Consider the following 13,940-nt stretch of genomic DNA (forward strand, 5'->3'; position numbering starts at 1 on the left):
ACTGCCCGATGCCCGTCCAAGTACCCTCGTCCCTGGTGCCCAGAGGATCCATAACACCTATAAGCCTAGATGAGTCAATGCTGTCACCAGCTTTTCAAAGTTACTGACCTCCCCTGGTACCTCCCAATCAGCAGGTCTACTGCTTTTCTTAGACCAAAGACAAAAAGAAGAGAAGGAGAGAAGATGAAACAGAGATGCATATCCCAATTTTTACCCTCCTGACATCCTTCCCTCCTCTGTGTCTACCCTCTATGCCAAAACCTGCCTGAGAATCTACCGACTCTGAAAAGGGCACTACTGACCAGCTCACCCTGCCCAGATATTCCCTTAGTTCTATTAAGCTTTTGCTGTGGGTTAGAAATAGCTAAGGGATCCTGGGATGCAGGGAAATAATGGGTTTCACATAAGGAAATACTCCAAATAATGGAATATACTCTCTTAATGCCCCATTTTAAAAAGAAAAGATCCTTGCTGAGCATGGTGGCTCCCGCCTGTAATCCTAGCATTTTGGGAGGCCAAGGTGGGCAGATCCTCGCCTCCTTTTAAAGCCAGGAGTTTGAGACCGGCCTGGCCAACGTGGCAAAACATCATCTCTACTAATAATACAAAAAATTAGCCAAGCATGGTGGCAGGTGCCTGTAATCCCAGCTACTTGGGAGGATGAGGCAGGAGAGTTGCTTGAACCTGGGAGGCAGAGGCTGCAGTGAGCCAAGACTGCACCACTGCACTCCAGCTTGGGCAACAAGAGTGAAACTCTGTCTCAAAAAAAAAAAAAAAAAAAAAAAATCCTAATTTTACCCCTTGAAACTCCTTCTCCAATGACTGGAACTTCCCTGCCCTCCGATACAGAGGATCCATTCATTCCACCACTGTTTACTGAGCACCAACTACTGCTCAGGCCATAGGCCAGTCCTGGTGCTACAGGGTGAGTAAACAGACCCAGCCCCACTTGGTGGAATTTACAGTCAGGTCAAGGCAAAGAGGCTACACATATCTGACTTCTTGATAAGCCAAGATTCCCTCTTCCGTATTCCCATTATGGATTCTCTCAGCTCCTGGTTTCTTTCCTTGATGACACAATCTGTAATTATTTTTATTATTTCCTTGCTTGCTTTTGGTTGGTTCTCCGCCACCCACACCCCATGCTTGTTAAGCTACAAGTAAGCAAGGATCTTGTCTGTTCCACTCACCAAGGTGCTCCCGGCTCCTAGCTCAGTGCCTGGTATTCAAGGTAATCAAGGTCTGCTGAATGAATCAATGAACAAATGAATGATGCGTGAGGCTGTAGATGTAACGCCTTCTGGGCCTAATGAGGAAGGATGACTGTTTCCCTGCACTACACAGGCCTACAATGCGGAGCTTTTCAAGATCGAAACCTCTTTGTTTTTATAGGTTTTCTCCCTCTTGCTTTACACTGAGTTTATTAACATCTTTCCGCCCCTTAATATTTGCTATAAATTTAAAAGAAGCCAGAAAACCAAGCTTATTAGAATCATATGTAAAGGAAAAGGAAAGAAAAACTTAAATGAGGATCTGAAAAGCTCTCCCAGGAGGCAAAATAAATGCAATAAACAGATTAGTGGATCAATATATATAAATATATTTTAACAAACATCAGCCAAATGATACTGGGACAATTTCCAGGCAGTATCCATTACCAAGAAAAGTTTAATTATTCGAGAAAGAAATGTAAAGAGTTCATCAGAGGATCCACCCAGAAGAACTCTCTTTGGGCCCACATCGGTTCAACTCTTTTATCAAAGCCAGGGCAACCGGCAAGTCAGTTCCACAAACTGGAAGCAGCGGGGCAGCTGGATGGAACTTGAGGTACATCCCATCAAAAATTACACAAAACTGAATCGTCGTCTTTATGCTGAGAAGATGCAGGAAAGGCTTTTCAGTTTGCATCATCGCCAGGGTGGGTAGAAGAATTGAGCGGTAAGCTCCCCCACAGAACAGATGGAAAAGATGACGAGAGAGAGAGTATGTGTGTGTGTATAAAGGCTGTTGCACTAGCAAGCCTACGGCTAGACAGGACTAGAGTGGAAACTCCAGAGTGTCAGAGGACCTGAGTCTTCAACGTCTAAAATAACAACACCAGCTCATGTTTCTAAGGTTAAGTGCTCACTTTGTTTCTTAGCAGGATGCTAACAACTATATGTGTATTAGCTCGTTTAATCCTCATGACAACCCTGTGGGTTAAGGACCATCATTATCCCCATTTTACAGATAAAGAAAGTGAGGTGGGAAGAAGTTAAATGACCTGCCTAAGGTTACCAAACTAGTAAACAGATAAGCTGGGTCTAATACCAGACAGACTGAGTGTAAACAACCTACACTCTTATTAGCAGGCAATATGCTCAGCCAGAGGGGTATGAAAACCATACAGCCTGAGGGCCAAAACCGGCAGCCTCCTGATTTTTGTAAATAAAGTTTTACTGGAATATAGCCACGACCATTCATTTTCATATTGTCTTTGGCTGTCATTGTGATAGCATGGCAGAACTGAATGGTTCTAGGAGACCATCTAGGCCACAAAACTAAAAATAGTTATTATCTGGCCTTTTGCAGAAAGTTTGCCAGCCCCTATGCTAAGCAGTAAACAAAGAGATTCTCAACTTTCCACCCATGTACTCCTCCTAAAGGCCAAGTACATTAAGGGACAGCCCAGAATGAACAGAAACTAATGCAGCCCGAAGCTATCCTGAAGTGTCTGGAAGTATCACAGTGTTTCAAAAAAGAATTATGCAAATATTGCATTCTGTACCATAATATTTGTTCTAATATAAAATCTTTGAGACAAACTGGCCAGGCGCAGTGGCTCACGCCTGTAATCCCAGCACTTTGGGTGGCTGAGGTGAGCAGATCACGTGAGGCCAGGAGTTTGAGACCAGCCTGGCTAACATGGCAAAACCCCGTCTCTACTAAAAATACAAAAATTATTCGGGCATGGTGGTGCACGCCTGTATTCTCAGCTACATGGGAGGCTGAGGCAGGAGAATTGCTTGAACCTGGGAAGCGGAGGTTGCAGCGAGCCGAGGTCGCAGCGAGCCGAGGTCGCGCCACTGTACTCTAGCCTGGGTGACAGAGAAAGACTCCAATAAAAAAAAAAAAACAACAACCAACCAACCAACCATAAAGTCAGAGTGACCTGCCTCAAAGATGTACTAGTAATTCTTCCCCCCCGTCCCACCACCAGACGGAGTCTTGCTCTGTCGCCCAGGCTGGTGTGCAGTGGTGCAATCTTGGCCCACTGCAACCTCCGCCTCCCAGGTTCAAGCAATTCTCCTGCTTCAGCCTTCTGAGTAACTGGGATTACAGGCGCCCGCCAACACGCCCTGCTAATTTTTGTATTTTTAGTTAGAGACAGGGTTTCACCGTGTTGGCCAGGCTGGTCTCGAACTCCTAACCTCACGATCCACCCACCTCAGCCTCCCAAAGTGCTGGGATTACAGGTGTGAGCCATCGCGCCCTGCCATACCACAGTAATTCTACAGCACTACAAACAACTGGTCAGGGCCACCCCAAAGGAGATCACCTCAGGATAAACAGCTTAACAACAAACCCAGAATACTCACCCAGAAAGTCTAGATTTGAACCCTGGGCCCCACTGCTGTCTGACTGAGGGGTCTTACATGTAATTTATGCTCTCCTAGTCTTCCTTACCTAACTTTAAAAAAGGATAATTATCCTACCTCACAGGGCTGTTGGGACAATTACAAGGTCAAAGATATACGAACAGTTCAGGCAAACAGGAGTCCCTAAATCTGAACACAAATGCCAACTAAGCTGGAATGGAAAGCACTGACATCAATACGTCCTCCCTTTTTGCTAAGAAAACAAGTCTGTTGATAAAAGAAATGGGGTGCTCTTATTAAAGAATAAAAATCAGCCGAGTGCGGTGGCTCACGCCTGTGAGGCTGAGGCAGGAGGATCACTTGAGTCCAGGAGTTCGAGACCAGCCTCGGCAACATGGTGAAACCCTGTCTCTACTAAAAATACAAAAAAATTAGCCAGGCATGGTGGTGCGTGCCTGTAGTCCTAGCTACTTGGGAGGCTGAGGTTGGGGAATCACCTGAGCCCCAGAGGCTGAGGCTACAGTGAGCCGAAATCGCGCTGCTGCACTCCAGGCTGGGCAACCATAGTAGACCCTGTCTCTAAATAAATAAGTAAAATTAAAAAAACAAAACAAAACAAAACAAAACACTGTTTCCCTATCAGAGAATCTGCAAGCTCCCCTGCAAACTACTCCAGCATTTCATCTCCCTGTTGCTTTCCATACCCTTGTCATTCCATGAGAAAGCTGAGAATAAGATCAGGAAGCCCGTCTCTGATCATTCCATACTCTCACTTACTGTTGCTTAAGTGAAAAACACCTAAAATTGTTTTTTCAATACTAACACTCCATAAGCAAATCTGAAAATATGTACCTCTGCTGCCAATTATAAAAGACGGTTAGCGACCTCGACAACCCAAAATCTCTAATTTACAACTAATCTACTTTCACAAATTACATCTTCTATAACAGACCACCTAAAAACGACTTCCTGTAAACAAACCACTCTGTTGGGGTTTCTTTCTTTTTTTTTTTTCTATTTAATTAAATCCTTATTTTGCTCTTTTACTACAAGAAGCTCACTTTTCACTACATTGGGGCAGAATTTTTTTTTTCAAGAGACACAGAAATAATCCCCAAATAGAAGCCCAGAGGGGTGCACCGACAGACAGACTGTGGGTCTGTCTGACCTGCCTTCAGCGGCTACTTGCTCATCTAACACTGGCCGGCCTGTGCTCACACAAGGCCCGATGCTGGCTGTTGTCCCAGTAGCTGGATTAAATCAAGAAGGCCGAATGTAAACAGGTATGAAGTTAGTGTTCTGGAGCACACAGGAAGGAGTATTTAAATCTCCTTGGAGGTGGGCAAGGAAGGTGTTGATCCTTTCAGAGTGTCAGGCCAAGTGTCTTCACTTCTCCAAACTCTGCTTGAAGGTGACCACCACTTCATTCTAGTTTGCAAGGCCCAAGTTTCTGGAAACCCCTTTAGTCACAGGCAAACCCAGGCAACCAGTCACCCTACCTGCATCCTGCCCAGGTCTTCTCTCTACAAGGAGGAATCATCATAATACTGAGTTGGCTTGTGCTCTGGCTCCCATCCTCCCCGTTCTTTTTCCTTTCTTTTTTTTTTTTGAGACAGAGTCTCACACTGTCACCCGGGCTGGAGTGCAGTGGCACGATCTTGGCTCACTGCAATGTCTGCCTCCTCGGTTTGAGAGATTCTTTTGCCTCAGCCTCCCGAGTAGCTGGGATGACAGGCGCCCACTACTATGCTCAGCTAATTTTTTGTATTTTTAGTAGAGACGGGGTTTCAGCCTGTTGGCCAGGCTGGTCTCAAACTCCTGACCTCGTGATTTGCCCGCCTCGGCCTCCCAAAGTGCTGGGATTACAGGCATGAGCCACCGCGCCCGTCCCTGACTCTCTTTCATCTGTCTCCCACTCACTACTTGCACCAAGTAATCATCAACCTTTCATGGTAACAGCCCCTCCATCAGATTCTTCCTTCCTGGAAACATCAATGGTCACACAAACGTCCCACAAAGAAGAAAGGCCCATCACCTAGGCTGCAGAAGGTATGTGGCCTTGCAGCAAATCAAATCCCACTTTGCCAGTAACTCAACTTAGGAAGACAACACAAAGTGGAGGAAGAAATGGAAGCAGCATACACAAATTCAATCTATTCCATCTCCTATTTATTTTATGCAAAGTTTTCCTGGTCCTTATTAATGCCAGCTTTTCCTCCGCCATTTAATCTCTGCTTCCATTTCATTCTTAGAGACCTGTGATTATTCTAATTCAGCATTTGGATGACTTCATTTCCGCTCAAGTACACCCAGGTCAACTTGGATAGAAAAGAAAGAGGAGGAGAAGAAAAATAATCAGCTAAAAGCTATTAAATATCATCCGTGTGCCTCATGATTGGTTTTAAAGGCAGTGGTGAGGTTAGCAACAGTCAGAAACTCAACCCTTCCGCCTCTTCCTGCATATTAACATTTTTTTCTGGGGCTCTCACTAATATGGCTTCGAATGTAAATAAAGTACAGATTGGCAGCCCACTTTTAGCTAATTCACAAATACCAAGTCTGAATATACGGAGCTGTAAAAATTTAGAGGGTGGTAACTCGACAAATCCGGCCGGTCTACGGAGAGACTATTTCTAAGAGGACAAAAGAAGAAAATAAAGAAGGAAAATGGAAGAAAAAGAAAAGCATACAGGACCTGTGTAAGGGGGTATCCTACTGATGGTGGGGGGCGGGCGGGAATCTCCATATCAATGTTCACTCCACCGAACAACAGAGTTCGATTTCAATGCCAAGTCTAAATGAACTGCGCTTTCTCTTCCATAAGAACCACCCCTTGCACCCACTGGCACAAGCTTGAACCATGATTTCTGGTACACTTTCAGTTCCCACTGAACTACATCTAGGGAGAAAAAGGCTTTATTTTCTCATGCTAACAACTCCATTGTAAGTGACGTCTTCAGAGGGCCCAGGAGGACTCTGGGAAGGTGAGCTGGTGGAAGGACTTCATACCCGCCCCCGCCCCTACCCACCCAGGGCTCATTAACTCCTTTGTGCCCAAGGGCTCCCCGACCGCTGACTCTCCTCTCCTTGCCCCAGCAGAAAAAGTAAATACAGCTAAATCATACCAGGAAATGCGGTCAAACAGCAAAGCTGAAGTCTGAGCCTTGTTCTTCTATTGAGCCTTGTTCCTCTACCTACTATGCAAATGCACGTGGCATTTGATTAGCATAATCTCAAAGTTTTCCCAGCTTGCTACCCAGAAGGCATCCCATTTTTCTATTTGTATATATTAAAACACTGTTAACAGAGCAATAATAATGTCTGATACCTTTGCCTAACAACAGCTGGCTATATTTTATATACTAAGAGGGAAATGGGAAGTTTTCCTAGAAACCCACTATCTATTTCAGGATCTCCTTTTTGAAGCAAAAATACGAAAATTTAAGAGAAGTGACGTTAGGGTGCTCAATCTTTAGAACTCGATAACCTCCACTGGCTTCAGCAGAAATCAGTCTACGGAGGAAAAGTTTACCAGGAAAACACAAAGCTGTTTAGCAGAAGGGTTTACCTGCAAACCCCCGGGATCATATTACTCATGGGTAAGGCTTGTTTGCCTCTGCCACCTGGCCTAGAAGGTGGAGGAGGCAGATGAAGCAGGATTCTCCTGTCTACTCACTGTGCTGTTTCCCACTGAGCAGCCTGGCCAGGGGTCAAGGGGCAAATAAAGTCCCCTCCCCTTATGACACACTTCTAGAGGGAGAAGCTGACACAAACCAGGCAGAAAATTAATAAAACATGGGGACAGTGTTGGCTTTGTTCTGGGCCATTAGAGGAAGAAAATTTAAACACAAAAGTAGCCTTCAGCCCGGGGAAGAGAGAGCACATGGTCCTTCCTGGTCCAGCCTACAACTGTCGTTGAAGAAGGTCTGAAGAGCAACACCCAGGCTCCAGAGGACGGGGTGAGGCCCGGGAGGCAGACCCCTCCCCGGGCAACCCACCTGCACAAACCACTTCAGAGGACGAAGCCTCACGGGAGCTCAGATGTCCACAAAGGACACATAAGACTTTTGTTTTCCAGGCCTCCTCTGAGAGAACCACACGGCACAGAGCTCTGTTTATCTACGACACACATTTAAAGCAAGAAAACACTATCTGAGGATCACAGTCCACTCTCAGGCATATTTATCTTCTCACAGATCTCATGCCTTTTAAACTTCAAAGGGCTTTATGAGATTTTTATTCCAGGTATGACTCTCCTCACACATACCAGGTATGACTCTCCTCACACATACAGTATCAAAAGGGGCATCTGCGTGGGGGCCATGAATGCAGCTTCGCACCTGCACAGAAAACCCTGGAGCTGGGAGGTCACAGGCACTCAGCACTTCTCGGTCCGCACTCTCCGACGATCGCCCACACTGGCCGGATAAACGGGAAGGTCTCATTACATTAAAACACCAATTCACTCCTGTTTTCTTTTTTCTTCCCCCAAAAAGCTTTCACGCACCACTCTCCAGAGCTCAAGTTAACTTTTATGGGCCCCCACACGGCCCCAATCCGACGCAAAGGGCTCCAAGGATCCTTTAACCTGGTGTCCACAGGGATCTCCCACTTTGACAAGACCTCAAGAGCTGTTAACTTTCTACGCTGGTTCCTGGAAGGCCTTTTCCTCCCGGCCACCACAGTGAGGGGCTGGCACAGGAAGGGGTTAAAGCCCTCATGTCAAACCACAAACTCGGGCACTGGCCCAGAAGGGACATGGGAACCAGAGCAGCCCGTGATAAAGGCCGGATTGTAGCAGCCCACTGAATTGGAAATGACTTGTAGGCCTAATGAAACAGAACTTTGGCAGTAACACAGAATGAAAGGAATGGCACAATAAAAGGCAGGAACAAAGGGTGCAGAGTCGTTTCAGCTTAGCAAAATAAGCTCACTTTGTTGTTGGGGAAAGCCAAAGCCGATTAGGATAAACCAATGACTAAGCATAAGTCTTCCAAACTAATTACACAGTTCACCATGTGAAGTATAATTGGAAGCCTCCAAATGCGGGCTGCTTTGCTTTCACAGGAGTTCTAGAAAGTGAGAATTACCTAGCGAGCTCGGCACTGAGCTGCTCTATCATTGCCGGGAACAGCTGAAAGGTGCGGAACCGCTCCATCCGGGACGAAGCCGAGAATTCATTAAGTTTAAAGGCCTCTTTTTGATCTCCGAAATCCTATAAGTGAGAATTTAAGAAACCGGTACTTGAAGGAGGGGCCTGAAGGGGAGAAGGAGGAAGCCCGTGTATGTGGAGTGTCTTTGATCCAGTGCATTTTAATTACCAGGCTGGGCTCTTCCGGGTGGCTCTGCCGGGAGAACAGTGCAGAACAGGCCGCCTCGTCGTCAGGGTCTGCACGGGCATATCTGGAGCATCATTTACCTGCCATTTTTTGGAATGGCCTATATACATCATTCCTGTGTGTATGAAATCAGGAACACAGATAACGTCCACTAAGAAACCCAGGGCAGTAAAACAAATTACTGTATATTGCCGTTTTTGACAAATGAACAAAACCGGCTCCTTCTGAGAAAGAGGCTGCTTGGTGGTAAAGTGGGAGGTGGGGCTTATACACAGTAAAAAGGGGTGAGGGGTAGGTTGTACACAAACAAGTGACTATCCAGGCTTTCCTCAGCATGGGCTGTGTGATCTTGGAGAACTTCCTCACCTTTCTCAACATCAGCCTCATCACCTACATAATAGATTTGCCAACCATCTCACTTGACATCCTTGAGAAGCACATTGTAAAATGCATTAGAAAGCTTAGCACCAGTAACTCCCATTCAGAAACAGCACACAGTAAAAGGATCTTCATAGTAAAACCTGGACCTCAAAAATTCAGTTTCATTAATTACATCTAGCCGGTGAAATACGGAGATGGAAATACTATAACAGTTTTTCTGGCTCTTACTCATAGGATGAAGTTCCAGTTTATAAATAGTGGCTTTTTCCAAATAAAGAATCCCTTCACAGTCCCTGCGTCATGAAGTCCCAAAATAAACTCTAACATGGTTTAGACTGCTGATTATATACCATGCTTATTACTACTGACAATGAATTATTTTGGTTATAGCCTATAGATACCTTAGATTATAATCTATCCATCTCATTAATGTTTGAATACTTTACTACATTACTGACTTTTCAAGCTTAAAATTAACCTTAGGAATCATTCAGTCCAGGGGTCAGCAAACTATGGTCCACAGACCAAATCTGGTTCATCACCTGTTTTTGTAAATAAAGTTTTATTGGCACACAGCTACATGCATCTGTTTACCTGCTGGCGATGGCTGCTTTCATCCTACAAGAGCAGAAGTGAGTAGCTGCAACAAGGACTACATAGATTGCAAAGCTGCAAATATTTACTATCTGGCCCTTTTTATGTTTTCCAACCCCTTTCCTGAGAAGAGAAACTGAGGCCAGCAAAGGAACAACGTGTCAAGCTGTCCCAGGGAAGTCAGTCCACTGTCAGACCCAGCATGAAGCCCTGGAGTATCTGCTGCCTTACCCTTCTCCAAGGACAGACAACACCGGAACATCTACCCAGGGGTGGGAGTGGCCATCCTCACCCCTGGGTAGCTCATGGTGACGTGTGGATTCTGCCAACGTGTTAGCTGTTAACCTCAGTTGGCAGAGTCCTTACGCCAGCTTCGTGACCTCATCTTAAATATAAACAAGTAACGATGTCTCTAACCTGGGGGAAGGGGGGTGAATTTTCTGGGAGGAAGGTGGAAGAAAAACACAAAAGACTTTACAAGCCTCCAATTTAAGTTATTTAAAGCTCCCGGTGTGTCATTCTGTACCCACTCCACTTACAGTAATGACATATTTAAACTCCCTTAGCTCAGCCCCTTGATAACAGTCTTACCCATCTTGATTGCCACCTGAAATAAACAGTTGGAGCAGCTGCCACCTTGGGCACGGTGGCATGGGGAGAGGAGAGAGGAATGACGGCAAGGAGACCTAAAGAGAGAGTGGTACACCTTGCATGGAGGCTGTGAAAGGAAAGTTCTAGACTTGGAGGAAAAGGAAGTAGGGTGTAAATTCTGGCTCTTACACTGTCTTACCTGGGTGACCTCTGCTGACACTTAGCCTCCTGGCCCTGACTATCTACCTTCACCAAATGGACTGGATGATACCAGTATCTGTTGCACAGGTAAAAAGAGGTGATGAATGTCCAGGTCCCCAGCACTCCGGGGCACACTGAAGGGCACAATATCTTCCTGTCCTTTGCCTCCTGCCCACCCTCAGTCCATCTTGGGGACTGATCAGCAGTGGGAACAGGGCGGAGAGTTCAGATGCTGTTATCAGACAAGCCTGGAGGGGGAGTCCACACCCAGCTCTACCTCCTGGAGGGCTGTGACCCTGAGTCCAAGAGACAATCCCACCAAGACCCCACTTAACAGTCTGCAACATGGGGAATACCACTATCAGCCCCCCAGAGAAAAATTAAATGAGATAATGTGAATAAATGGCCTGGCCTAGTATCCCACACTTTGCACTCACTATAAATAATAAAATTACATCTCATTAAATTGCAGTCGGTTAAAGATAGTCCGAAACAATTTCACACAGTTAGAAATGTGTGTCCCCAGGGGTGTGCACATGTGTGTGAATATACTTCAAGCAAGTGTGTGTGCGCGCGCACATATTCATTCTGTTTCCTGCAACGAGAATATAAAGTACCAAAGGGGAGACGCAGTCTGTCAATTTACTTGTTACCTCCTTTCACAACCACTGGATTTACTCACTGTACTGCTCCCAAGGCCCAGCAGCAGAGTCTCCCTGACTTTGATCATTCTGGATTCAAATACGTTACGCCAGAATCCTGAGAGGTGGTGAGTCCTGCCCAAGGGGACACATACAGTAACACCAGCCACCAGCCAAATGAGAAATAAGCTATTCTGAAGACAGACACAAATAATGCACAGAGCCTATGCATGAGAAAAAAAGCTACTAAAATATGAGCATTGAAGAGCATTATGACTTTGACACATTCAAAAGCCTCCTTAGTCTTTTAATAAAACACTTGATAAGTCTGCACATCCCGCCACAGTCCACAAACATTACTGCAAAATTAACTGGGCAGCTTCAGACCCGGCGAGTGCCATGCCAGGGAAGATGGTTTGTGACTGCTTCTCAGACAAAAGGACAACTGTTCTAAGGGCAGCAATGGTGGCCACTGTGGGCATGGCCAAAGCTTGCAGTATATCTTACTGCAGGCATACTGGGTCACAATGACAAGTGTTAATGAAAAACAACAGAGAGAGAAACAGAAATAGAGAAAGGAAGAAAGAGAGAGAGAGAAAGAAACCAAGGGTTGGGGACATGCAGAGATGTGCTATGTGTTGGCAAGTAGAAGCCTGTTTGGAATACTCTAAAAGCCCATCTGGGCAGCACCGACTTTCCTGACACAAATAGGCCCATGAGATTCCAAGGCAGGTTATGGCTCGAAAAAGAAATCCCACTTCAAGTTTGCAAACACTACCCCTGGACTTGTTTTAAAAGCACAAAGATACCAAACAGGGCTCATCCTCCAGAGCTTTCCATTATGCAAGCCGGACCTGTCTCGTTTAATTATTTCCAATCCCTCTCCCTAGGCAGGGTGGGGCTGGGTGATGGACAAATCCCCCTTACTGCTTTAAATCAGTCTGGAAGAGAGAAGTGCTGTAACGTACACAGTCATCAACACACTTGGCTATTCTTTAGACCCAGCCAGAAGGAATCCATCCCCAGCGGACAATACCAGAAAGGGCCATGGGGGAGGCCTTTTCAAAACCAACCTGGAAGGGCAGCTCAGAGTCACTCAGAATGCAAGGCTGGGCTGGAGGAAGCTGGCTTTCTCTTTGTTGCACGATCTCTTATCCAGGCAGAAATTAATACCAGAGACAAGAACATCTCCATGTCGAGGCTGAATAAAGGTCATGGCCCTCATCCCAGAGAGTAGTTCACAAAGGTCACACCTGGGGACAGGGTCATAGCTGCCCATCACCCTGGGCAAACCAACAGCACAGAACCTTCAGCCTGGCCAGTAGGCGGCTGTGCCTTTGTACCCACGGCAAACACGACAGTCATCGTGGGAGGAACAAGTGACGGAGCTTAGCAAGGGCACCATGTCTTCTCAGGACGCCTCAGCAGCTCTCTCCCACATCAGCCCTGCAGCAGGGAAGACCCAGACCTGTGCAGGAGGGAACTGTTCCAGACCTGGGCTCCCACGCAATGTCCACAATTACTCAAAGATGCAGGACGCAGCCTCCTTGAACCTGCCGTTTCCACAGGAGCCAGAGGAGGGTGGTATACACAAAAGCCAACAAGGGTCAGCCCTACTAAGGCAACAGGGCCGTCTAAGGAATGTGTCATCCTCAGCAAGAACCCACTCTCAAGGCACCATCTCCCTTCACTCACTAGAAAGAGGCCAAATTAAACACATCACCCATGGTGACATGTCCTATCTGTCTGTCTGACTCTCTCTACCATACATACACCTTCTCACACTCCGTTTCCTGGCTGCTGGGGGCTCTTGGGTTGGTCCCAGTCTGTTCCAGAAGCAGAACCCAGGGGATAATTTTACTGCTGTCTCCACAGACATTCAAGTCAGAGAATGCTGACAGGTACAGGCCTCGCATCTTTTCTGAGTCTCCTTGGGCATTTGACAGGGGAGGGTTCAGCTGCAAAGGGCCCCAGGGAGTCTCAGCTCTCAATGCATTTTCCAAACAGGCACAGAAGGGAGAAGCCCAGCACCAACCTGCTGGCCTCTAGCAGCTTCTGTGGGAGCTCCTGCCCTGCAAGTCACAGCCCCACATCCCTCCCCAGCCATTGTTACCACCAGCTCCCAGCCCAGGCCCCACGTGGCAGCAAACGCCAGCAAAACTGCTCTAAAAGGCCACTCTGTCTGCTCCTGCCAGCACGTGGGACATCACACCAAATGCAAGCCAGACCCTTCCACCTCAGCTTCTGCTGAATTTCACTTAAATCATGATGGCCAGGTTCAAGGACAAGGTTCTTGAGGACACAGCTGTAGCAGGGGCGGGGGCCACGGCAGCCTCTTCTTAGGACTGATGAGACTACTTCTGGCATCTGCCATCCAACCCCATCCAGCGCTTACCTTGCCAAACTGCTCGAAATATTGCTTTACATCTTCCACTACTGTGTTCGCAGATAACCCGCCTACAAATATTTTCTTTGTTCTTGTGACCATCTGCAAGAAATGACAAGAGAAAGGCATGGGTTAACCAGGTTATCTAAAGCAGTGCTCAAGAGGCTGCTGAAAGAAACCGCTTTCCACATTTCTCTAGGAAGGCAATTTTAGATATATTCAAGCTGCA

General features: G+C 46.5%; 1 protein-coding gene across 4 annotated transcripts in view; it reads right to left on the reverse strand.

Annotated features, from left to right (window-relative positions):
• The window catches only part of MSI2 (musashi RNA-binding protein 2), a 436,274-nt gene that overhangs the window by 276,233 nt on the left and 146,101 nt on the right, over positions 1 to 13,940 (reverse strand). For all 4 annotated transcript variants that reach the window (XM_011979225.1, XM_011979224.1, XM_011979226.1 and 1 more), the window contains one exon: positions 13,721 to 13,813. In XM_011979225.1, coding sequence (XP_011834615.1) covers positions 13,721 to 13,813 — 93 coding nt within the window. The remainder of the gene's footprint in view (positions 1 to 13,720; positions 13,814 to 13,940) is intronic.

Source organism: Mandrillus leucophaeus, unplaced genomic scaffold (assembly GCF_000951045.1).
Source record: "Mandrillus leucophaeus isolate KB7577 unplaced genomic scaffold, Mleu.le_1.0 Scaffold20, whole genome shotgun sequence".
NCBI classification, from domain to species: domain Eukaryota; kingdom Metazoa; phylum Chordata; class Mammalia; order Primates; family Cercopithecidae; genus Mandrillus; species Mandrillus leucophaeus.